This window comes from Corapipo altera, unplaced genomic scaffold (assembly GCF_003945725.1).
Source record: "Corapipo altera isolate COAL_440 unplaced genomic scaffold, ASM394572v1 97, whole genome shotgun sequence".
NCBI lineage: Eukaryota > Metazoa > Chordata > Aves > Passeriformes > Pipridae > Corapipo > Corapipo altera.
In genome coordinates, this window is record NW_020884998.1 from 392851 (window position 1) to 419205 (window position 26355).

Here is a 26355-nt window from a genome sequence, read left to right on the forward strand (position 1 = left end):
CGCGCGCGGGATTCACTTCCGGCCCCGCGCCACCCCCCCCCTCCCAGCGGCGGCGGCGGCGGCAGCGAAGGAGTTCGGAAGTTCAAAATGGCCGCCGCGGCCGAGCCCGAGCAGCGACCGCCCGAGTAAGGGACCAGCTGGGGCTGGGGGGGGAGTCTCTTTGCCGCGGCGCCTCGGGGAGGAGGAGGACGGAGGCGGAGGGAGAAGCGCGGGCGAGGGAATTGAAGCGGGGGGATACACACACGGGACGGGGAGGACGAGAAGCGGCCCGGGTGGAAGTGGCGAGGGAGGAGGGGGGATGAGGAGAAGAGGATGGGGGAAGGCGGCCGCCCCGGGGCAGAGTGGTTGCTGTAGGAGCGGCTGGGCTCGCGGCGAGGCGACCCGGCGGGGCCGGGGACACTGCGTTCGCCCGTGGATCCGGGAGGGCCGCGCGGGAGGGGGAAGGGAAGGGAAGCGGCGCCGGGAGCGGCGGGCGCGTGTCCCCGGGAGTCCCGCGTGCGCCTTCCCGCCCCAGGGGCGCCGCGGCCACGGGGAGCGGCGGTTGCCGCTGGGGAGCCGGGTTTGCCGGACAGGGGGACGAGGGTGTGTTGGGGGGGGGCGCCTCCTCCGCGTGGCTGCGAGGCCGCCGCCGCCGCCCGGCGCGCAGGACTTGGGCATCCTGAGGTGGGTCCGGGCCGGCGCTGCCCGGGATCCCCCCCCCTCCGCCACTCACACACCACCCCCCCACAGACGCCCTGTCCGAGCGGGGCCGGGGGCGCTCCGGGCCAGCGGGTGCCTCGGTGGCGCCCCGGGGCCGCCGAGCCGCTGCCCGCCTTGCGGCGAGCCCACCTCCCGGCCGCCTTCCTTCCCCCGGGCCCCGCCGCTCTCGCGGTAGGGAAAGTGCCCGTGCTGCGGGAAGCAGAAAGCGATTTGTTGCCGCCAGCCCCTCCTTCCAGCCCTCGAAATGACTGGCAACTCCCGGCTCCCGTTGGGAAGCGGAGATCGAGCTGCCGCCTCCCCGCCAGACCGGGGCTCCCGGGCGCGCGTTTTCCTGGCACCCTGGTTAGTGCCGTGTGGTTTGGGTTTGTCACCACTCAGGAGCTCGTGAACACAGTCTTCTGGAAATTTTGCCCAGAGTTAACATCCTAATGATTACTCTATCGCTCTTCTTCACTATATAAATATTTTAGTTGTGTAAACTGCTTTCTGTATTTTTTTGTGCCTTAAAAAGTTTTGATTTGAGGCTTGATTTTATTGTTGATCGTGGGAGTGGAAAACGAGTGAGGAAATAGGGTGGGTGTACGTGTGAACTATGTAAAACACATGAGTGTTTAGTATTGCATAAAGAAAGTTAGCTAAGTGATAAGATAGAAGCTGACGATAGGAACCTTGTTTGTAGGAAAAGATCGGTGAAATCTCTTTGCAAATCCTTATGAACTTCCTATCATTCTTCTTTTTGAATTCTGAAGTAGGAAAAAGTAGGGCTGCAATAAGATCATGTCACAATTTGTCTCTGTTTAAAGCCGTTAGTGCCTAAACATGCACATACTAAACTACCTCATCACCTTCTAAAATCTTCTTAAAAGGTTTCTCATCCGCATCAATACACCTCTGAAGTGTTTAAATGAAGTAAAAGTTTATCCACATTTTGATGGAATTACTTGAAATGAGCATATTCCTTCCTGTACATGAAGAGAATCTGAACTATTTCATGCATATTAATGAACTTAATAGTAATTTTATTGTTGAGTTACAGAGACAGCTGGCAGTTGTATCGGCAGTCTGTAATGGCCTGAGATATTGCTAGGGTGTTATATCTCATCTGGTGCCTTCTCTGCCAGCTTACTTTTCCAGAATGTAAGATGAGGTTATTACATAACTTTAAAATACATGCGATATAATAAAATAACTTCCTTAAAGGTTTCAGTGTCACTTTCTGCTATTAAGAGAAGGAAGACTCTGCTGCAGTATCCTGTATCCAACTAAAAGAAATCTTGAAAGACGCATAGTACCCTTAAAATTCTCCTTGTGACATTTCTTTGCCCTTTAACCAACTTATGTCACAGACATACTTGCTCAGGACTGCAAATACAAGTTGAAGTTCTAATGCTTTTTCCTTCCCTTTTTTTTTTCTTTTCTGCCCAATGCAACTTAGAGTAAGTTCTTTTTAAGGCAGATTTTCCGCTTTTGTTCTGATAGTCTCTTGTCATAATGGTGTGCAGTATCAGGATGATGCAATTAAGAAAAAAAAGCTTTCTATGTGCCTTAAATAAGCAGAAGTAGTGGTGAAGATCTAAAAGAAAAAGCGTGTAGCATTCTGACTGAACTCTCTGAATATTGCCTGTTTTTAACTCAAACAGTCCCTTAGGAAGTTTCTCATTTCTGAGCACTAAAGTGTTAATGGTTTTGGCAAATAATTTTAGTGTATGTTGCAGAAAAGTCTGTATTATTACTAGTTCTAGAATTTGCATTAACTCAAGCTGGAGAGAGTCAGTAACTGTGCACTGTTTGAAGACCCTGTCCTGAATTAGGATGACACTAACCAAATTTATAGTGAGGTGCCGTCCTTTAGACCTGGCTTAGAGTATCTCTGATACATTTGTTCTACCAGATCATTGATCATGATCTTCAGAAACAATTGTCATATGAAACTAGTAGAGTTCAGAAGATAATTTTGACATTTCTGTGTACATTCACCCCCTGCTTCTGACTGTCGTGTGTAGGGGATTTGTTTTCAACTAATGAGACCTGGGATACAGAAAGAGCAATATTTAAGTTATTAAAGTATTAGCTAGTTTGCTTAGTAAGCTAGTATTAGCTTAGTTTGTAGAAAAGTGAGCACTGGCACCTGTAATATTTGGAAATACATTTCAAAAGGCAAATGTCTATCTTACCAGAGACAGTAACTTGATTGATGTTCTAAAGGAGATCAGGAGGTATTTGCTAAATAGTGTAAAAAAACTGTAGTTAAGCCAGTTTCACTGTCTGTGTAAGAGAATATAAGGGAATGTGTAACATCAAGTCTAAATTTTGTCATTTTTAAAGTTTCTACTTGAAGAAATTATACTTAATTGAAACTATTCTTTTTAGAAGAAACATTGCGTATTATTATTATTATTTGAATAACCTGCTGCAGACTTATTTTCAGCTGTTTCACTCCATGCCATTTTACAGGGAGAAAGATTACCACACTTTTTTCGAAGCTGCTATCTGCTGTATAGTGTCAGAAAGCTGGTTTGAAATTAGACTTCCTTAATTTATACTGTTCCTCAATAGTGTTCCCTGCCTTGCATAAATAATACACATGTGTAAGAAGAGTTCTTGATTTTCTAACAGGTGTGTACACTTACAGAAAGAAGTTTCAGTTAAGGGAGTCAGTCAGCTCTGAGTGAGATTTTACAAGAAGGTTTCGTTAGCTGGTCAGCATCATCCCTTGAAATAAATTTTGATCTTTGGAGCACAACTCCTTTCTACCATTGGAAAATACTTTTAAAATCCATAGCTTGGGTTAGGCATTGGAGTGGAACAGCAAGTGAAGAAGATAATGATGGACTGACAAGATATGTAAATATGCAGCACTGTTGTATATTATTAACAGATATTGTCAGCATTGAGTCTAAAGATGTGAGCATTGATTCCACCCACATATCTTGTTTTGTCAGTGCATTTGCTGTATCTTCCTTCCATAGTATTTTGCTGTGCAGCAGTAGCTGTCTGTTTGTGAGGAACTGTATCTGCTGTTACAACTTAGTTAAATTAGTCGTACATTTTTAATTCTCCCAAAGGTAAGTGATTAAATACCAGTTAGTTTTTTGTCATAAAAAAGGTTGTTGACTTAACATGAGATAAAAGACTGCAGCAAGTTGATAGTACTGATCTCTTTATTTTTTTTGCAGGGTTGAGGATGCTGAGGCATCCGAGAAAAGTGTAAATGAAGAAAATGGGGAAGTATCAGAGGCAGACCAACCTCAGAACAAACACACCCGACACAAAAAAAAGAAACACAAACACCGAAGTAAACACAAGAAACATAAACATTCTTCAGAAGAAGATAAGGACAAAAAACATAAACACAGACACAAACATAAGAAACATAAATGGAAAGAGGTGGCTGATGCCTCTGACAAAGAAGATGGACCAGCTAAAAGAACTAAAATTGATTTTTTAGCTCCTCTGGAAGACTTGGAGAAACAAAGAGCATTATTGAAAGCTGAACTTGAAAATGAATTAATGGAAGGAAAAGTCCAGTCTGGGATGGGATTAATATTACAAGGTTATGAGTCAGGATCTGAAGAAGAGGGGGAGATTAATGAAAAAGCACGAAATGGAACGAGACCTACAGCAAAGTCAAACACTAAGGGGAAATTAGAACCTGTGGACAATAAAACTGGTTCCAAGAAAGCAAGTAAGAGTGAATCAAAAGAGAGGACTAGGCACAGGTCTGACAAAAAGAAAGGCAAGACAGGAGTTGATGGAGTCAAAGAGAAGACAACTAGAAGCAAGTCAAAAGAAAGGAGGAAATCCAAAAGCCCTTATAAGAGAAGTAAGTCTCAAGATCAGACAAGGAAATCTAGGTCCCCAATGCTTAAGAGGAGATCTCAAGAGAAAAACAGAAAGTCTAAATCTCCTCCAGAGGATAGAAATAAGGCTGATGATAAAAGTAAATCAAGAGACCGCAGAAAGTCTCCAGTTGTTAATGAAAACAAAAGCAGAGATCGTGGCAGAAAATCTAAATCTCCAGCAGAACTAAGAAGCAAATCCAAAGATAGAAGATCACGGTCCAAAGATAGAAAACCTAGGAGATCAGAGACTGACAAAGAAAAAAAGCCAATTAAATCTCCTTCTAAAGATGCTTCTTCAGGGAAAGAAAACAGGTCCCCTAGACGACCTGGCCGTAGCCCAAAAGGAAGAAGCTTATCTCCCAAACAGCGTGAAAAGTCGAGAAGAAGCAGATCCCCTCTCTTTAATGATCGTAGATCTAAGCAGAGTAGATCCCCCTCTCGAACCCGGTCTCCAGTTAGAAGACTGAGGAGTAGATCTGCAGAAAGGAAAAGAAGAGAATCAGAAAGGAGGCGTCTTTCTTCTCCCAGGTAGCTTAAAGATGTCATGAGCCATTGCAAAAATGCATCACGGGGTGAAATACCTTCTAGTTCAGTGCTTACCTCCTTGTTTTATTCTGAAAATAGCTATTAAAGAAAGTAATCAGGTTGTGCATTATATTGTGAGCTTACTTTGTATGTATTTAGTTTTTTTAAAAATCCTCCCAGCTGTCAGACAGGCACATGCAGTGTGTGGTTGTTAAAGTGCTAAGTTATTTTCTGCTCACACCATTACTGGGAACAAGTTTTATAACTCGATGTTCTCCTTTCTATCACTTAGTTGGATTCAGAATTTGGCTTCTATTCTGTTTCTTTGTTAGTAGTTCTGTTGCTTTCAGAAATTTTTTTGGAGTGAGAGTCCTCTCTACTTTTACATATTACTGTTGGCTAAAAATGGGTAATTAACCCCATTTTCGCCTCAAAACCCTAAGATAGAGTCAGTATGCATGAATGTAAGCAAATCTTCTATATCAAGATGTCCCTCTCAGTCTCTCTTTTTTTTTCTTTTAAAAATACTGTGTATTTTTCATCTGCTAGAGGGATGGTAGTGTTGCTTTTTATCAGACTTTTGTATATAATTAACATGTTTTGCATACACTTAAAGGAGAAGAATGGAAATCTGTTTAGTGTATGGGTTTAGCCTTGGCATTGTTTAAAGAAGACAATTAAGCCTAAGAAAGGACTTACCTTGAAACTGCTATGAAAGCTAATAATGCCTGGATGGTAAATTTCCAGGAAGAGAACAATATAAGTGTATGCATTTTTGGAAATTAACTCATTAGCTGTAAGAAGTTCAAGAGGCAGAAGAGTTCAACAGTGCATAATGAATGTTTTGAAACTTTCTATCATGGGATTTAGCTTCACCCAGTCTGAGAATTAAGAACGAAGAAGTATAAATTTAAAACTGGAATTAGAACCACAAAAACTGAGCTCAGTAAATAAGCACCAAAAAAATGAGAAGGTCTTTCAGCCTTAATCACTGAAGGTTACTCTGGTTTCAGGTATGGGGTATCTTCAGGTTCTTTGGAGAATGGCCCCAGTGGTGTGAATCAGATTAAGTAAATATTGTAAATGCTAGCAGTTTATCTGGCTGCTTTCTGGTGCATCAGGAATGTATTGGCACAACCACCTATTTTTTTGGCATAGTATTTGACTTCTGTAACATTTTGCATCTTTCAGTTTTCATTCTTCATGACAGCTTGCATTGTAGCCAGTTTGAATTGGTTGTCTAGACACTTACTTCAAGTGATGCATGTGTCTAGAATTTTGCTGTCCAATCCTGTAACTGTGGTGAGCAGCATGTGAGTGGGGGACTAAGAAATATTTTCTGCTGGAAGTGTTTGGAGATCAGCAGAAATAATGTTTCTTTGTGGGACATCTGAACTAATTCCAGCTATGTTAAGAGTTTTAACTACCTGTAATTACTCAAACTGACAGAGAATTCCAGGAGCTTTCATGAACAGTTTTGACAAAAAAAATCCCAGTAATTTAAGTTTGTTTCCAGTGTTCTAATCATGTATGACACTTCTCAGGTCTTTGACTGAAGTTACTTATTATATGATGTTACTATGAATTCTTAATCAGCTTCTACTTTTTATCTCATCCCTGTGATGCCTGAACTGGTTTATTTTTTGTAACAGATATTTTGATTGGGTTTTGGCAGTACAACCACTTCATTAGCCAGGAAGCCTGGAACTCAGTTCATCCTGTGACTTTTTTGTGTAATATTGTTCACAAGAACATAATACAAATTAATTGGGCTAAAGGTATCAGCCTATTCAAGCATTTGAGTACAGTAATTTTTCGTAGAAACTGCCAATACTCTGCATGTGTGTAAATTTTCCTTCTGCCCCAGTGTTTACTATTTTGCATCAGTTCTGTGTGCCAGATCATTATATATAGCTAAGGTAACTGAAGCTGATCCAGCTGTCTCAAAACAAACAAACAAAATTACAGAATCAGTGGAATTAATCTTTCAGACCCAAGATATTTTGTTCATTGATGAGATATAGCATCTGTAATAAGTTGTTCCAATTTGATTAAAAAACCCAAAAAATAGGGAGTGGGGAAAAAAAATTAAATAGAGTAGCAACATTTTCTTTGAAATAGTGTGGACCTGTTTTCCAAGAATTTCTGATGCTGCCTCATTAGAATAGTTCTTGAACACTTTTAACTTATATTCATTCCAGTTTTTGATTGAAGTCTTGCTACCTTGCAGTTAAGCTTTTTAATGCTGTTGTCCCATCAAGGATTTTTTTCTTGAATAATTGTGAATTCACAAGAATGAACAAATTTTGAGTAGTATATAGAATCAAACTTGAATTATTTTTTTAATTTGAGAAGGGTTAGTTTACATGTTAATTAAGAATTCTAGTTTTCATCTGCTGTACTAGAGTGTGTGAAATGTTGAAGCCATGCAGCTCTAGTGCCCCAATTGAAATAGCTACTGTGAAGTGGCATGATCCTAAGCATAAATTTCAATACTGTATTGTAAAGATGCTGAAATAATTCTCCATAATAAGGTTTTGGGGTTTATGTATTGTTTAAATACTGTTTCTGATAAACATGAAAACAGGCCACTATTTATGTAAGTCCTAAACAACAACCTTTGTTTTAAAACCTCTCTTAGTTGCATGGTAGTAATTAGCAACCTCTTTCCATACTTGTCCTGAACTAGTCTGATGTGTGGGCACATACTTCCCAGGGTGGGGAGAGACACAGGAAAGGCAGCCACCTTTATGGCGTACTTACCCATCTCTCTCTCAGAAGCCCATCTGGTGGTCCCTCACCTGCAGTAAGACTTTTTCAAGTGAGTATTTAGAGGGAACTGTGATTTTCGTTGTTTTCAGCTTGCTCCTGATTTTTACTACCACTCTCTTCCTCTGTTTTAAGAACGCGGACCAGAGATGATATTTTGTCAAGACGTGAAAGATCAAAAGATGTGAGCCCACCCAGCAGATGGTCCCCATCCAGAAGAAGGTCTCGGTCCCCCATTAGACGGAGATCTCGCACACCCCTTCGCCGTAGCCGATCTCCAAGGAGGCGGAGTAGATCTCCTCGGAGAAGGTAAACACAACCCTGTGTTTTCAAGTGTATTTTGTAAAGTATTCCTAGAAGAGTAAGGACTGCTATCTTGTCTGTAAAGACTATGGGTTTTTTTTATCCATGTTTATATGTGTTAACATAGTTGAATTAATTTTATTCTCCATGAATTAAATTGTTTTATTACTTAGAGTCATTACGTACCTTTATGTTTTATGAATAGATTTTCCTTCTTTTCTTCAAAAAAACAAACCAAAAACCCCAAGATCTAAATCCTTCTTACTATCAACAGGGATAGAGGCCGAAGAAGTAGATCTCGCCTTCGAAGGAGGTCCAGGTCACGTGGTGGCCATAGACGTAGGAGCAGAAGCAAAGTTAAAGAAGACAAATTTAAAGGTAGTCTTTCTGAGGGTATGAAAGCTGAACAGGAGTCTTCATCAGATGAAAAGTAAGAGTTAATTTCTAACTTGCATTGATTATTTAAAAGCTATAATTCCACTGATACTGAGAATGAACTAATACTTATCTTCATGGTGTAGTTTTTGAATTGTTACCTAAAACCTTAATCATGTTTTAGTACTCGTGATCTTGTCAAATTACTGTTGAGATGTTCTGACAAACTTTGGAATATGCGAAAAATATCAAGACCTTGACTAGTGGGCAGACCTGAGGGGATGATATATCACTAGGGTTGTTAATTCAGCTTGATCAGTATCTTGTGAAAACTTTTGGTGTGATTACTAAAGCTTACTGCTTGAGGAAAAACTGTATTAGCTGAAAGGATTCGTTGCTGTCTGCAAATTGTGTTTATATTTGCTAAATATCTACTTATTCAATTGTGCAAGACTATGCATTCTTAATCAAATTATTAAGGGTACTGCAGTGAAAATGAACAAGGTTTTTTATTTGTTTGTTTTCTTTTAAAAGGCTGCTGTTAATTGTTTGCAATTAAAAATGATCTACAGAATGTCCCAATGAGATACTAAGAGATAAATCTTCTCTGTAAGGAAATGTAAATATACACACTGGGATTCAATACACCGTAGCTTTCTGAGTCAGTTGAACAATATTGTTCAGTATCTTCTGTGCTTTCTACACCAAAGAACTGTGTTTGGTAGCATTCAGTAGATAATCTTCTGTTTATGAGGTTATATAAAAAATAATTGTGTTTTCATAGTCTTGAAGACTTTGATTTGGAAGAAGAGGATGAAGAAGCAGAGATAAGACAAAGGAGATTACAGCGACAAGCAATTGTTCAGGTATATGGTTACAGACACTAATTTTATGTTTATAGTGTAAAATGTTGGGATAAAGTAAGGTTCTTTGCCTATTGCTACCTTACAATAGTAATTACTATCGCTATATTTTTCCAGTTAATTAATTGTAAATGTCAGTCTCTGTTAAACTTTACACTTCTATTGAAACAGCATTGCTTTTAAGACTGAAGTGATTCTTCTGTGAGTCATTTTTTGCTTCACTTAAACATCTCTGACAGTCTTAGGACATGTTAAAAATATTCTTATATTATTTTCATTTGTAGAGTTTCTTCGTAGCTATATCACTGATATAATAATGTCAGTGTAACTCTAAGTTATATATCAGTTTTTTTCAAGTAGAAGTTGTCCTTGTCAGCTTCCAGAGTTTCATAAAGCCGCTGATGTGGGTTCCTCCCTTAAGGTAGAATATGTATCAGTAATCACAGATGTAATACGTGATTGAGACCCCTGACAGGGAGCTGTGACCAAAGGGAATGAAATTATAGAGCACAAGTGAGGTACCTCTTTTCAAAGGTGGAATTTGGCACACAATTAGAACATAGCAAGCAAAATGCTGTAGCATATTGTAGTGGTTTGAACCTTGTTTTCCCCCAGAGGCTGAAAAGTGGTAACCCCCAGGGGTGGAAACCCCTGGAAGTTTTGGGGCTCTGTCCAATTAGCGCTCCTGCAGAAATGTAAACATATCACAAGCACCAGAAGAGAAGGGTTGTAGTTTGGTTGGTAGAAGAAGTTGCCATGTTGTGAGACCACGAGGAAAGGGGCCTGGAGCCCCTCGGGGCCTCTGGCCCCCCCCAGCCCCAACTGGGGGCTACAGAGACAGAGCAGAAGCGGCGGCAGTGTCCAGAGACTCTGGGTAAGAGCCAGGACAGATAAGAACTGAACCGGAGGAAGCAGCAGAAGAGAGAGCCCGCAGCAGAACTTCAGAGTTCTGGGAGTAGGAACTGTACCAAACCCCCAAACTCCTTGAAACCTCCTGGAAGGAGGAAGATGATGGACTCTTGCTTGAAAGAGCCTTGGAGTGCTACAGCACTTGCAGAGAGGAGCTGAGAAGCTCAAAGGCGTCCTGGGAAGCTGGACCAGGACGGAGAAGGAATGCGGGGGGGTTGACCTTGGCCCCCCTTGCTGCTGCTGCTAAGCTAGCAGCCTTGAGGCAGAGCACAGAGCTCTGCAAAGGGGAATTTGAATCCCCTGAGGAAAGGGACTACCACGAAGACCCCTGAGCTTCGTGGTATGACGTGGTGATGCGAGCTTGTCCCTGCTACGCAGTCCACAGAAGAGAAAGACCCTCGTTTTGGAGACGACGGTCTCCAAGGGGCTTGGAGACCCCCTTGTGTGTATTGAACAGAGATCCAGCTACAACAATCCAGTTACTGCTGCATGCATGAGATGAGGAGACCTGCTGCCTTAGAAGAAGCTGCTGCCCTGAGAGACTGGAAGGGATCTGTCCTTCTTTCCCTGCTGGACTTTTATTTGGAGGGGAGAAGAGATCTGATCCTTTGTAGATACATATGTCATGGTAGAGATAGTTGTGATTGTGTGTATAATGTGTTATAGTATAAGTATTTATTTGTACAGTCATTGTAATATATTCCCTTTCCCCCATTCTGAGTCTGGTTGTGTTTTGTCTGGAAAAACCCATCTCACATTGGGTTGAGATGTGGGAGGGGGGATGGAGCTAGGGAATTGGATTTTGGGGCTATCTCAAACCATGACACATATTTATTTAATGATGTACAAAACCACTGGTTTTAGTGTACTGCTTATTTTAAGTAGCAGTAAAAATACCGCTCATGATTTGAGCTTTATGCAAAGCCCACTGTAAAATCCTTCAAAACTATGACTGAGAAAAACCATATAAATTCTTACTAAAGGCCAGTTACACCTGATGTTGGTGCATGCAGGAAGAAAATTCCAGAGCTGCATTCCCTAAATGAAAACCTCTGCTTGTGTTATTGAATAGTTTGACTTTGATAACTGAGTGGTATCAGCATTTATTCAACTTGAGTTTTAGCTTTTGGGATAGGAAGTGAGGTTTGTATAATTTTGTAGTACTTAAGGCTAAAAAAATTGTAAAGATGTTGTTTGAATTTTTTTAATGCTTCTGAAATTTTTCAACATGAATGAATGAATAAGTAGGATTTCCAATTCAAATAAAAAACATGAATCTAAAAAACTGCTTTTCTCTATCATAACACTAATAAAAATGGGAAAGATTCTAGAATGCAAGACATAAAATAATTAATTTTTCCTCTGAGGCTGTTTCAACATTTGTGTGCCTGAATGGCTTAGTAATAAATCTGTTGCTGCTGACAGTTTGTTGTGCATAACCAAGCAGTTAATTTTTGATAATAATTGCTTTTTACAGAAATGTCAAGTCCTAAAGACACCCATGAATTTTTCAGTCTTGTGGTCTGGGCTGTGGTGCATTGTGAAAAAAGTCAGTTTTCAAAAGTTGTATCCCATTCTGCAAATAATCTTGTCTTTAGAGATGTAAGTGATTATGAAGGCAAAGATTAAGGTTTAGCACAAGCCCTTGAAAGGGTGGGTATGAAAATGCTTCAATTGTGATAAGCTGTGAGGGTGACATTAAAAATTAAATTTATTTTTAGAAATACAAGGGCCAGACAGAAGACAGTAATATATCTGTACCATCTGAACCAAGCAGTCCTCAAAGTAGTACACGTAGTCGCTCGAATTCGCCTGACGACATACTAGAAAGAGTAGCTGCTGATGTTAAGGAGTATGAACGGGAAAACGTGGACACATTTGAAGCATCAGTGAAAGCCAAGCACAACCTCATGACAGTTGAACAGAACAATGGTAAGATTCTGAAATCTGTCTAATGCAATTTATGAAAGCTCAGGCATTTGCTTAGTTTCCTTACATACCTTCCGGACTTGGAAGTAGGTTGACATTTTGAGTGGAATTTATGAATATTTTCACAAATATTATGGTACTAAAAATAAAAGATTAAAATAAAGCTTCCTCATTAGGAAGGGTAATATGAGTAGAACTTGTTCTCTATATTTCTAATAACTCTTAACACAATTTGTGCTATACCTTTGGAAGAGCAAATAGCAATGTCTGTCTTTATAGTTAAGAATCACCCTTCCAAGTTTTTTTTTTTTCACTCATGCATGTTGTTTTTTTAGAAGCTTAATATAACCTAGTCTTTATTTCGGTGAACTGGAAAGTATGCTTCCCTTCATATAATCAATTGTACAGCAATATTAAAGTAAAATAAATCTTGATATAAAACTTGCCTTTTGCCAGCAGCAGCAAAGGGAAAATGGAGCATCTCCAAGTGCACAGTCTAATATTGAAAATCTGCTGCTTTTTTTGTCTTTCGAAAGTGGATTACTGTACATCTTCCAAGTAGTCAAAGGTGTGTCTAGCTGCTGTGTGGTCATACATGAGATAGTTTAAACTACTTCAGTTTCTCTTTACAGTTTAGTTGCAAGAGCACTGTTTAACAAGGGCTGTGGAACCTGCCCAGCCCCTCAGAGGGAAATAGTTGGATAGTGGGTTGTATTTCATGTCATGCACCACACATACCTTTGGGGGCTAAATACACTGTCTTCTAGTGGATGCTTCTCTTCCAATTAATGAAGTTGTGTCTCTTTGGGACTGCTGTACTGCTCTGTAGTTTCCCTTGAGGAGTGTGTTTTCAGATTGTTCTCCTACAACAGTTGTGAAAAGAACTGTCCTATGCACTTTATTTGCATACCACAACTTTAGACTTAGTCTTCTTATGTGTAACAGACAATAAATTTTCCGAGTTTTGTCTAAGCATGTACTGCTCTCTAATTTTGTGTACTAAAGCATATGAAAATATAACCCTTAACTACATAGACATTTTCCACATAGACACATGAAAAAGGTTTCTAAAAACACATCAGTTACACTCAAGTCTTGGAATTTTTCATTTACTGGTGGGATCCTGGGTCGGAGGTGGCTGTAACAACAGCTGAAAGCAGTGAAGTATCTTTCTTTGCAAAAGCCATTCTTTTTCTATCCTGACTTTTTACAGGGCCAGAGTAATAAGTTGCTAAGAAACTAGGTAATAACTCATTGTAGCCCAATGCAAGTGTGAGTAATCGGAACTAAAAAGAAAATTTGAGGAAGTTTCTGGAAGGATCTGTAGCTCAGTGGTGTAACCTGTCTCCCCACAAGTGTCGGGTGATGTGTCTATATCTTGAAACAGCAATATCAGCATGATGGATGATTTGATGCTGTCAGATTTCAGTCTAGTTGTTTTGTGTGGAAGTGGTTGGTTACGTGCATCATGAGACCCTGAAGCCTCTGAGCTTAACCATTTATTTTTCTCCATTGCTTAGTACCCTGAAGGGAGTGTCTGTGATTTGCCATGTTCATGAAGGGCTGCTGCCATAATGTGTGTTATGAAACAGTTTGAAGTTTGCTTGCTTTTGCTACTGTTTACTTAATTTATATTTCTTTGCTTTTATCTTATCAACCAAGTAAAATGTCTGTGGGATTTAAAGATGATTAAAAGGTGAGAAAGGGATAATCTTGCCCACATTAAAAATGTTTCCCTTTAACACAATAGTAAACATTGTATTTGACAAAAAGCTACACACCAGGTCCTTTTTGGAAGGGTTGGAGAAAACATTTTCCAAAGAAGCAACGTCTGGGTTTTACAACTTTGGTTTTTACCAAAATACCATGTGATTAGCAGAAAAGCCTGAAGTTGTATATTGAAAACATGACTGGTTTTTTTTTTACATATATGCACAGTCATTTTATACTTGTTTTTATATGTATATATAGTTATTATTTGTAGGGATCATGTACATATATAGCTTTTTTCCTTTCTGCTGTGTGAATTACTTGAAAACTATTACACATAGTATTTCACAGAAGTAAAATTTTTGAATGTTTTAAAGAACTAGTCTAAGTTTTATATTCTAGAATGTGAAATATGTGAAATGGTATTTGCTGGAAACATTAGTAGAGCTTCCTGTTTGCCAACATACCGATCTTAGGCTATGTTGTAAAAATACCAAGTGTCAAATTATACTGGCAACAAAGTTATCCTTCGACATCTTTTTCATGTTGAGTAATCTAAATTTCATTTTAAGGTTCATCTCAGAAGAAACTGCTAGCTCCTGATATGTTCACAGAATCAGATGATATGTTCGCTGCATACTTTGATGTAGGTAATTCTTGGAGATTAAATGTACGATCTCTTTCTGCTTGATTTTTGTTAGTCACTGTCACTTGAGTGCTGTGGGAACTTTGATTTGTAGAAGCATGGGCAGCTGAGTGGATTGTGGGTTCTGAATCTTTTGATCAGCCAAGTCGGACAAAGTGGTTCTTAATTAGTATTTCATTGAAGTAAAACCTGCTGAAATTAGTGTTTTACCAGAGGAAGCAATTGGGGAATTCACCTACTGTTTGAATAGGACCTATAATGGCATAGGACAAAAACATGAACCTATTTATAAGTTAAGGTTTTTGTTAATGTTACCATGTTGCACTGTTTTGTTTTCAGAGGTTCACATATGATTAATTAAAAAAATGCATAAGATATTTTAATTGTCTAATGATGCTATGTTGGAGTAATCTGGTGGTTTGTTTGGTGAGGTTTTTTTGGATGGAAAGATATATTTCCTGGTTTTACTTTTGCACTGTTCCATCAGCTTTTCTCTACATGTGCTGAAATGACCTGGAAATGTTGGCAGTCCAGTGACTAGTCTGAGACGTGGTGTGCCATTTTCTTTAAATCCTCTTGCATTGTTGCTGGTTGACAACACTAAGAAATAAGTCAAGACAGGAACTTTCTTCTTAACTTAAAAATTTTCCAGTTAATTTTCATTTATGGCCAATGTAATGAATTATAACAAATGTGTGTGTGAGGGTGTATTTTTAAAAATTCAGAAGTTACAAGTGGGGATTTATATGGCTTGTAAGTAAGCAGTTCCCTCTTCCAGAAACCGTTGTTCAGTTGAAGATATTCCTTGCAACTCATAGTTTGGAATTTGTGATAAAATATTGCCAAGTCTGTTAAGAGATGTCAACAGCAGTTGTAGTAATGTTATAGTTTTATGTATAATAGTATGAAACAAGTGCCATTGAATGAACCAAAATTCAAGGCTTAAAGAGTTATATTTTTCTTGCAAATTGCTAAATTTTTTATTATAAACATACTGTAAATAAGAAGTCTTACTTAGATGGCCCAAAATGTGCATTCTAATATGACTTGTAAAACATTTCTTATGGGTATTAATTGAAACTTCACCCATTTATGTTTAATAATACTTCTGTTGGTTGATCTCATCCTCTTTCCTTGTATCAGACTTTAGATACTGGTATGTAAATAGCTTTTTATGTTAAGTTGTTTCTCCCTCCTACAAGATAAGTGTGTTTGTATTGTGGAGAGGAACAGTGTTTCAGTAGGGGGAAAAGGGCTTTGGTAAGTAAACACCAAGGAAAAATACAGAGCACACAAGCAAAGCTGTTACTTTTCTTTTTATTTCAGAGTGCTCGTCTAAGGGCTGCTGGGTTTGGAAAAGACTTCAAAGAAAACCCCAATCTCAGGGATAACTGGACTGATGCAGAAGGCTATTACCGTAAGTGGTATTTGTTGATCAGTAGGGACAGATCGAATGAGAGTGCTCAATGGAGAAAATCCTCATGGAAAAGTACTGAAATGTTATTCTAATGTAGGTATATCACAGAGCACTCTCCAATTGTGTAATGTAATGGATGAAATGAGCATGCAGATTTTAACCTGAGTTATCAAAGGACTCCACATTTGCAGAACAGCCGTTTGTTCCCCATAATTTCCACAAAGCTTGGTGATTGTACACCATAAAATTAAAGGATTTTGCCATTTACCCTGGTTTTTTGTAATTATAGAGAATGGTTTATTTTTCATGAGAAGTTTCATTACATATGTCACTCATAATTTGAAATTGCCTGATTTTATCCTTCAGGTGTTAATATAGGTGAAGTTCTAGATAAACGTTACAATGTCTATGGTTACACGGGTCAGGGAGTCTTCAGTAACGTAGTGCGAGCCAGGGACATGGCGAGAGCAAACCAAGAAGTAGCGGTTAAAATCATCAGGAACAACGAACTTATGTAAGTAATGTCTTTGTTTGATAATAATAAAGCATGTGTGTGACAGTTGGAAGTTTTTTTTCATGATGTGATTTGAATCTCCCTTTGTTTCAAGTGAAGTAACAGATTACAGCTGTGATTCCTGCCTTTTCTGCTAATTTGAGCCAGATAATGGGAAGTGCTTGAGGACTATGTATCCACTCTTCTTTACAGCTATCACAGGAAGAAGGGTACTTGCATTTTCATCAGGCACTTTCTCATTTGCAAAGAGAATAGCCATGGCAAGGAACAAGGTTACAGTTAATTATGAGACCTACCCAGACCTAAATTTTTTGAGATGGGAGTCCCGGACTGTAAAAAAAACTTTTTTTTTTGATGGACCAAGTGGTATGTGGCAGGCTGTGGGTTGGATCCCAGTCAATCATCTGCAATTTACAAAACGACCTCCATACATTGATTATTTTTGTATCTTTTCTGTAGGTTTGCATGTATATAAGATACATAAAAAGGGATGAGACTCTCACTGTTGACATTGAAAAAAAATGAGGTCTTTCAGAATGAACATTAACAAATATGATCTATTAAACTATGTTATTTGAGGACTTGTCTTCAATATTCATTTTCAGTATCTGCTGCAGTATTTCTACAGTCTTTTATTATGTCCTCTTCTGCTACAGACAACTCTAAAGAAAATCTTTTCTATGCATTTTGCCTTGGAAGTTTTGAGAGTTGTCTTACTTTTTGTATAACTGGATTATTTTTAGTTATGTGAATAAGTATCTAGAAAAGTTTTAAAAACTAAAGGGGAGTGATGAGCTATTTTAGTTTCGTATGTTGTATAGATAATAAGGTTGGATGTGTAATTGAATCTATAATCAGTTCAGCTTAAGTCTTCTTTTAATAATGTGGTTAAGTATTTTTTAAAAAAAATAAACTTCTCAGGTGAGTGCTATTTGAAATTTTAGTGTCATATTACAAGAGGAAATCCAGTTTTAGCTTTGCATGCAACTGGGAGTGAGGAGGAAGGGATAAGTAGGTTACAAGGCACAGTGAAGATCAGAATTAAATGAACTTAGCCAGTATGTAGACACTGACACCAAACCCCTGTTGTGATTTTGGTTTTTTTTTTAATATGTGATACATTAAGTAATGACAAGACACTTTTTATTCCTGGATAATTATAACCACACAAGTGAATATCTAGATTTTAAAAACTATTGGAATTTATCTGATTTTGTTTTGTAATCACATTCCTCTGTTTTCAGGCAAAAAACTGGCCTAAAAGAACTGGAATTTTTAAAGAAGCTCAATGATGCTGATCCTGATGACAAGTTTCATTGTCTACGGTTGTTCAGGCATTTCTACCACAAACAACATCTCTGTCTGGTATTTGAGCCACTCAGGTAAGATGACAAATGTTTGGGGTTCTCTGTAAAAGGTAAAGTAGTACTGAGTGTTCTTTACCTTTCCGGTTTTGGCTATTGTTTTGATACTTTGTTCTGTTGCCAAGATTCAAGAATGCATGGAACTTTCAAACAACAAAAAAAAATTATCTGGAGGCACAAATCCACAGACTACTGAACTACTTCTGATTTCCTTTAAGCATTGATGTAAGCTTTCTGCCTGGAAAATATTTGAAACAAAATAATGTATTAAAGGTGGTTCCTCTCACCAGTACTGCTCTTTAAGTTTATTAGTTTTCATAATTCTTTGTTTTAAGGGTTTGTATTAAACACAGAGTAGGTTTAGCAAACGCTGTGTATTCTGTGAAGAATGTGTATATATGTATATATATGTAAACAGCCTGAGGAAGAAAATTGTTACAGTGGTTTCTTTTCATGTTCACTTTCTGTTTAAGTAGTTAAGCTCTTTTGACACGTTAATTGTATGTGTCAATGATGGATACAGATATGCTAATTGTCTTAGTCTCCCTTCCTGCTTGTTGTTCATATTCTAAGTTTTCCGAGTATGTCATATTTTAATTTTTGCCATATTTGAGATGAAGATAAGTTATATGGTGAAACAATGCAAATTTTATAAAATTACTATTGTATTTCCATTAATAAGCCATATAACAAATTAATTTTCTTGTGCTGCATTATCTCTTTATAACACACTTGTACATTATTTACATACAATTATGCTTTTGTCCTGGAATTATGGTCTTTTTATCTGCTGTTTAAGTCGCCAAAAAATCTCTTCAACTTTTGCATGCTTTCTTTTTCATTTATTTCTGAAGAAAATGAGTACAAAGACTCTACAGCTGTTAAGAAAAGGCTGTTTGTGTGCAAATAAATCCTCTCAAACTAAAATTGAATAAAAATGTACTCTGAACTAAGTCCAGTGTATATACAGTATGGGATAGATCTTGACCAACCTTTTTGTTTCATTGCTGTAGCTAACAGTAGTATGTGAAGTTGAACGCTGCTTTTCTCAAAAGATGTTTAAAGCTAACTGGTTTGTTCAAGTTTGTCTTACAGTTTAGGAGGCCACTGTGTTTTTCTTTGTTAAGACCCTTTCTATTCTTTTGTTCTCCCTTTCTCTTAACAGTATGAATTTACGAGAGGTGTTGAAGAAGTACGGGAAAGATGTTGGACTCCATATTAAAGCAGTGCGTTCCTACAGCCAGCAGTTGTTCCTGGCTTTAAAACTTCTTAAAAGATGCAATATCCTACATGCAGATATTAAACCAGATAATATTTTGGTAAGTAAGAAATAATTGAAATTTATTTTGCACGGCATATAGTGTACAATGGCATATTTGAAATTTATATCATTCGGTTAATTTAGGTGAAGTCAAAAATTACTGAAAATATTTCGGGTTTATACTTCAATATAAAATGATACTGTGATATAAATAGTAAGTAGGAAATATAATAAAACATCTAAATAAAATCTTTTTCAAATGAACATGAATCCACTTGTATCTTTATAGAAAGCAGATTTTCCAAAGTAAGACAGTGTCTTTTCTTAGGAGAAATACTTGGAATTTTTCCATTGATAGTTGAAAAATGTTCTTCCTTTGTGTAAAATGAAAGTAAGTTATTTGAGTCTGGATGGAGATGTTGTTTATGTGAGATAACAGGGAAAGGTCCTTAATTCCTCTCTTGTCTTAGGGCATGAGAGCTACATCAGAGAAATCCAAGAGATTTCCTTTGGTTTTCTTGGAGGTCGTCCCTGTGACAAACTCAGATTTTTAATTTATCTAGAATGTCTTCTTATTACCATCACAGCATTAAAATTTACTATGCAAGCATGAAATATTTGAATAATATGCTGTTTTATGAGTGGTACTCTGCATACTGGAGTTTCAAGTCTAAACTGATCAAATATCAGTATCTGGAATGAAATTTGGGTCCACCAAGGATATTTTTATCAGGAAAAAGTATGTCAAACTGACCTCTTTTTTTTTTGTATTTTGTAGGACCTGAAGGCATTAACTGTCACTTTCAGTTTGAGAAAGTTTTACAGTTTTATCACAATACAGACAGGAAGGAACTTCCAATTTAAAGGCTGAATATTTATCTTACCTCTGACTTAAATATATTATCACTTTCACAGTGCTGTTGTCAATTCTGTCCACAAATGGTGCTAATAGATATTTATGTTTACTTTTCAGGTGAATGAGTCTAAAACAATACTAAAGCTTTGTGATTTTGGATCAGCTTCACATGTTGCAGATAATGACATCACACCCTATCTAGTTAGTAGATTTTATCGAGCTCCAGAAATCAGTAAGTACACTTTAGATTCTCTACATGCATCACATAGCAAGACATACCAGTACTAGCAGATGAGAATTTGACTTGAATTTACCCTCAGGTCTTAGCAAAACATGACTCTGGAAATATAATGGCAGTCAGAAATTCAGACTTTGAAAGCACTTGTATGACTTTTCATGTGTGTTGGTGGTCAGCTCAGTGAGGATGGGGAGATGTCATTCTGATGGGTTATAGTTTTAATTTGTTTTAATTTGTAATTATTGTTCTGACTTCTTGGTTTTTTGCTGATTAGTTTGGTGGTAGGTAAAGTATCCATTTCTAAAATATGGGTACTTTAAAATTTTGCATGCTTCTTTTATCGTAACTTTTTATTCCTAAGAGGAGCAGCACCAATATAGTTTAGAAATCATAATTTTTTCATCTGTCTGCTTTTGTGGTATTATATGGCTGCCTTTGTGGAATTAACTGGTATTGCTCTGTTTCAGTTATAGGAAAAATGTATGACTATGGTATAGATATGTGGTCTGTAGGCTGCACATTATATGAGCTTTATACAGGAAAAATACTGTTTCCTGGCAAAACCAATAATCATATGTTGAAACTTGCCATGGATCTCAAAGGAAAGATGCCAAACAAGGTAAGAAAAATAAGTACATTATTTTAATTAATATCTGAAACTGCTGCAATGAACAGTAGAACATACATTCTTTTTTCTCCTGGAATTCTGTTTTTTGTTATGTACATCTTCTCTTAACAATAAGTAAATATCAGATGTTGCTCTGACTGTGTAATTGATATTGATTTAAAATCTTATAAAGTGAAAGTATACAGCTTCTTTTTCATAGACTAAGTATAAAGTGAAAGCAGAAACCTTCTAAGCACTGACCTGAAAAAATACGTAAGTCAATGGAAGATACTGTCCTTTTTCAACTGGTTTTAACTGTATTTTTTTTACTCAATCTAGAGATTTTTTCCTGTCCTTTTGATATATTTTTCATTAGTATTATATTATTCATGTTGTGATAAGTTAGAAGACATGGATGCTAATTGCGAAATACGTAAGACACAGAGAACTTGCCTGAAACTCTTGCCTCTTCCTCATTTTCCAGATGATTCGAAAAGGTGTGTTCAAAGATCAGCACTTTGATCAAAATCTCAACTTTATGTATATAGAAGTAGATAAAGTGACAGAAAGGGTAAGTCCTCAATGCGTTGATTAACTCATTACTTTTTTTCAAGCTTTCCTACCTATTACAGTCTTTCAAACATGCCCTGACATCTTAAAAAAAACTTTGTAAACTAATAATATGTCCTTTTGCAGCAGTATGGACAGATTATACAGTTACAAAATGCCAAAAGATATTTTTTCCTACCATGTAAAAACACAATTAAGAGAAATCTAGGTTTAATTTGGTAGATGTACAGGGTATCTCCACATAATCTATTCTTAAATTACTAACAAAGAAAACTGTGCCTTCATTTTATAGAAGAATGTCCAGCGTCAGTATGATGTGCTTATGTTGTATGAGGTCACTATTAATTTTGGTATCATTGTAACATATTTAACAAGAATCACAGAATTAGTGGTCAGATATGGAAACTTTCCATATGGACTCCTCTGGTCTCAGTTAGCTGGGATGTTAGGTTCATGTGTGCACCTGCTGCTGGTGGCCAAGTTCTTTCCACTCTTTTCTCTGCCCACACCATGGTTTCTGAGGCTGTATGGTGGAAGGATGTTGCTGCTCAGATACGAGACAATCCTGCAGAAAAGCTGGTGTTGAAGCTCTGTAAAAGGGATGGATGGGGGTTCTTGCATTACTTCTGTTCTACAAGGTTGCTATTTTTGTGTTTGTAGGAGAAAGTTACTGTTATGAGCACCATTAATCCAACCAAGGACCTATTAGCAGACTTGATTGGGTGCCAACGACTCCCTGAAGACCAGCGTAAAAAAGTACACCAGCTAAAGGACTTGTTGGACCAGATTCTAATGCTAGACCCAGCTAAACGGATTAGCATCAACCAGGCTCTACAGCATGCCTTCATCCAGGAAAAAATCTAAACCAGATGAAGAAGTTCAAAGGGTTTGAGTAATTAAGACACAAAGACTGAAGAAATTTCACAGCAGTTATTAATGTATATAAACATAAATATTTCCCCTGCAAAGTTGAGGAAGAAATGATACATTTGAATTAACATCAAGGCTGATATTTCTTTTAGAAATGTTAGAGTAATTCTGTTTTGTGTCTTATGTGAAAATTTTCACTGTAGAACTGTTTTAATTGCCAAGACTGCACAAAAGTACAATGCTAATGTATATGGTTGCAGTTCGTATATATTATAAAAAGAAAAAAGCGTCTGTTATAAAAAAAAACAAAAGAAAGAAAAAAAAAAGAGAGCAGTAATACTGGGTGGTTGATTTGTTTTAAGCAGACTTGGCTTCATTTTTGTCTTTAAAAAATGGCCAGCATAAATGCTATTTATATTCACATTTTCCTAGGTGTGTGTGTGCAGGCCACAGCAGCATGCCCTTGGTGTAGTCAGTGCCGAAGGGGGTCTGTTCCTTCTTGAGCCTGCCCGCAGGGATGGTCTCCTCTTTTAAAGCAGGTTGTGTACAACTTTCAGTACACTGAAGGTAAGCTAACCCATCAACATCACCGGTGTTTAAGCTGTTATTTTACTGGAACAACTGACAAATGAGAGACAATAGCATTGTGGCAGAATTCCCTGCATGTTTGATAAATGATCTTGTTTTATTTTCTGGCATTGCAACCGTGGCATAGTTACAACTTCTGTTCTGTTCATCACATATAAAACTTGGAGAGAGCGCACTTGATGGATAGAGCGCCTTCAGTGTACTGTTTCTTATTACTTTAATTTTTTTAATCAACTTGCTATAGACTTTGTATACATTTTGTTAAATACAGTTCACTATGACATAGAACCAATACTTACAGAAGAGTTTTCCTTTAGTAATTACATATGTTGGGATCTCATTTGAAAGACCTTATATCTAAAGGATAAATAGACAACATAAAGAAATTTTTAACTATTTGTATGTCATTTTGAAAGTGTACTGCTTTATGCTAAAAGTGTTTCATTTGTTCATTGTTTTCATTATTTGTGATCATGTTGTCTTTCAATACAGGCATAAACCTTCCACTCTTGAACAAAGCAGCTGCTTTTTAAAAGCGGTAATTGCTTCTTTACCTTTTATTTCTTTTGTAAATGAAGCTTTTCTTTAAGAAATGTGACTTTAAAGTGTTGTCTCTTGCATAAAACAGTTGACACTTACTTATTGTAAAGTGAAGATTGTTCTGCTGCATGTAAAGTGGACCATGCAGATTTCTGTATGTTTTCAGTATGCATCATTAGATAATAAAGTCTTTTGTGAACAAGGCATTTGTAGCCATTTTTAAAAGAATCTGTCTTCAGTGATGGTAAATCAGGTAATTCTTAAGACCCACTCCTGCATTTCCTATTAATCATTTAATTAAAGGAATAATTAAATGTTATGATCTTTGGGAGAGCTATAGGCTTATGTTAATTGGATATATAATTATCACTGCTTAAACAAAAGCAAAGCAAAAAGCCCTACAGATACTGTCTGTCTGCTTTCATTGTAATGAAATTATTCCTGTAGGACATGGGATTAAATTCAGGCTTTAACTAATGTTTGTGCTGTTTTTCTCACTTTTCCTTTTGATGGTGCTGAAAGAGAAAAAAGGAAAGCGAGTCACAGGCCACTCAACGCCTACTCCATGGGTCTGATTTGCTGAGACACCAACTTCACCTTCCTAACAAGGTTATTTCTGACAGCATGTGTAGATAAACATTTAGCAACGAGTTAAAAAAGCTTGAGACAGTTGAGTTGGTTATACAGGGTAAGGAAAACAGAATCAAACTTTTCAGGTCCATACTGCTGTTTTAATGTTCTCTTTGATGATGTTAAGAAGTTCATCTTTTCATTTTTTATTAATATATTCTAACAAGCTGTGAAAACCCCACTGGTTTCACATACTTTATAATACTTTGAACTAAGAAGGATTTTTGTATCCATCTAGGTACATAATGGCAACAATCATGCACTCTTAGTGCACTCAAGAATGGAAAAATGCCACAAAGCAGGTCATTCTGCTGGTGGGGAATACCCCACCGAGGAGATGTAATGAACTAACTACAAAAACAAGCATGAGATGGGTGGTTTTGTATGCCTGTTTGGAACCTTTAACCTGTCTCTTCTCAATTTATTTTGTAAAATTCCTAATAAAAAACAATCTCTCCTTATTTCCACATATTAAGGTATCTTTTTCATACAGGAAATGAGAAAAGTTAGCTTTCACATTTAGTGAAAACACTAGTTGCTTGGTAGTTAAATACAGAAAGTATAACTTGCACTTTTACAACATAGGCAGCACTTCTGAGGGCACTTTTGCACAGATTAGTAATAGCGTATTCTTTCTGTTGCTTTGTACTTTATTCTTAAAATAGGGATATGAAACAATGAAATGAGTTGGTGATACAGAAACAAAGCAGTAGAAAAGATGCCCCTTAATGCCTACAGAACTGTTATAAGCTATTCTGGAGAAGCATAAAGTTGCTCGTTTACTTGTTCTTTGTGTTGTAGGTGCAGCTCAAAAGAAGATGATGGCTACCAGAAGACATGAACAAAGGTTTCTGTCCTATAAAAGATATGAAAAATACTCCTCATCTAGTTCTGTCTTAAACTTTTAGTTTCCAGCATTTCAGTTTAGAATTGATTAACACTGCTGCAGTACTGATAATTGCTGAAACATACTTGCTGTATTAAAATTTGTTACATAGATTGTTTAATTTCTGGTTGGAGATTTTTTTTTTTATTGTGATTAAATGTAGGTAAATAAACATTACCCTTTAAATGTAGTTTTCTTAAAATGATAGGATGATCAGTACAAAGTCTATGACACTTAGGAAAAAATCAGCCATTATATTTGGTTAAAATGTGTGTGTTAAGTAAAGATTTAAGCAGATTTTGTGCTTTTTTCTTTGACTTCAGTAGGTTCACTATATATTTTAATTCTGTCAAACTTAGTTGTTGATACAGAGACCAGCTGGCAGAGGTTATTCAAAACAAGTGGATTTCAGTTCCTCATGCAGCTGATACTTCTTGTTGGCAGCAGGAGAAAATCCTTAGCTCTGGCTTCAAAAACCTCTGGAATTGAGGACTTTGTGACACTCTTAAGGAACACCTACAGTTTTGGGCAATACCTGTCCCAGTAGCCTGAGGTCTCTGAGGAGAGTAGAGTAGTTGCAGCTGCCACTGCAGTCAGCTGAATTCTCATAGTTGTGGCTGGGTGCAAGCAGAACAGCTGTGCTACAAAGTGAACTATTTCTCTGCTGATCTAAGAGGGAGGATAACTTAATCTTTTCCTCCTGTACACAAAGATGTAATTCGTATCTTCACCAGAGGTCCTAGGTACAGAAAGTTTGGCTGAAGCTACTGTGCTGATTTCTGTTTCCTTCTCCCTCATGGTGACAAAGAGCTTCACATTTAACATACTCAGTTTGCCAAGCATTCAGAAAAAAACAAGATTCCAACCCTGTGGAATTAGAATGTGTTTTTATTACCTTGGTGTATACTACTATAGTTTAAGAATTAATTACCATTTAAAAGTTTCTAGTAGAAGATAATGATTCCTTTAAAACCTTTTTAATAATACTTTATCTCCGTACATAGGGTAAGTGGCATTAAACCTCTGAAGAACCTTTATGTGTATATTGACCCACACACAGAAGGCAGACCAGTCTGTGATACTGCTGGAGATAGAGGGATCTTCTACAGTATGTGTAAAGTTGTAATGCTGGTGGAGGATGTTGGGAAGTGGCAATTGCTTGAAATTAATAAACTATGCTTGAAACTTGCTTACATCCTGTCTTCTGTTGTGCTTAAAAATGTCCTACTACAAAGCTGTGAAATATATGAACAATTTTTAAATAGGCTAAAAATAAAGTATAATTCTTTGAATGGGGTTATCTGCTTAGGTGTCAGAGGCATTTAAAGAAATTGTGGAAGTATGTAAAATGGAGATTTTGTTAAGTTGCCTCTCCCCCGGTTTTGGAAGCCCTCTCAGCACCAAATAATTCATATGGATTCACTTTGGGTTTTCCCTGTGCTTT

At 37.5% G+C, this 26355-nt stretch overlaps 1 protein-coding gene across 3 annotated transcripts; it reads left to right on the forward strand.

Annotated features, from left to right (window-relative positions):
- Positions 1-6: 6 nt before the first annotated feature.
- On the forward strand, positions 7-26102 carry PRPF4B (pre-mRNA processing factor 4B). 3 transcript variants are annotated; one of them, XR_003531537.1, is made up of 19 exons: positions 32-125; positions 3876-5069; positions 7971-8144; positions 8413-8568; positions 9298-9379; positions 12007-12217; positions 14497-14570; positions 15897-15987; positions 16354-16501; positions 17746-17883; positions 19031-19184; positions 20100-20214; positions 20688-20839; positions 21312-21398; positions 22058-22834; positions 23348-23393; positions 23918-24004; positions 24827-24872; positions 25916-26102. XR_003531537.1 is itself a non-coding variant. In XM_027666801.1 (15 exons), the coding sequence occupies exons 1-15, from the start codon at positions 88-90 to the stop codon at positions 22259-22261; spliced, it is 3018 nt and encodes a 1005-aa protein (XP_027522602.1). In that variant the 5' UTR covers positions 7-87; the 3' UTR covers positions 22262-23620. The 3 variants fall into 3 exon arrangements, 1 of the variants encoding a protein (XP_027522602.1); XR_003531536.1 differs by lacking the exons at positions 23918-24004; positions 24827-24872; positions 25916-26102 and having other exon boundaries at positions 22058-22335; positions 22700-23620; XM_027666801.1 differs by lacking the exons at positions 23918-24004; positions 24827-24872; positions 25916-26102 and having other exon boundaries at positions 7-125; positions 22058-23620.
- The last annotated feature ends 253 nt before the right edge of the window (positions 26103-26355 follow it).

Bases quoted from the DNA above. Each gene is read 5' to 3' on its own strand.
- PRPF4B (XM_027666801.1), top strand. From the start codon at position 88: ATGGCCGCCGCGGCCGAGCCCGAGCAGCGACCGCCCGA. The intron at 14,571-15,896 runs GTAGGTAATTCT...TTTTTATTTCAG, and splicing joins TGTTCGCTGCATACTTTGAT to AGTGCTCGTCTAAGGGCTGC. The intron at 21,399-22,057 runs GTAAGTCCTCAA...TTGTGTTTGTAG, and splicing joins TAGATAAAGTGACAGAAAGG to GAGAAAGTTACTGTTATGAG.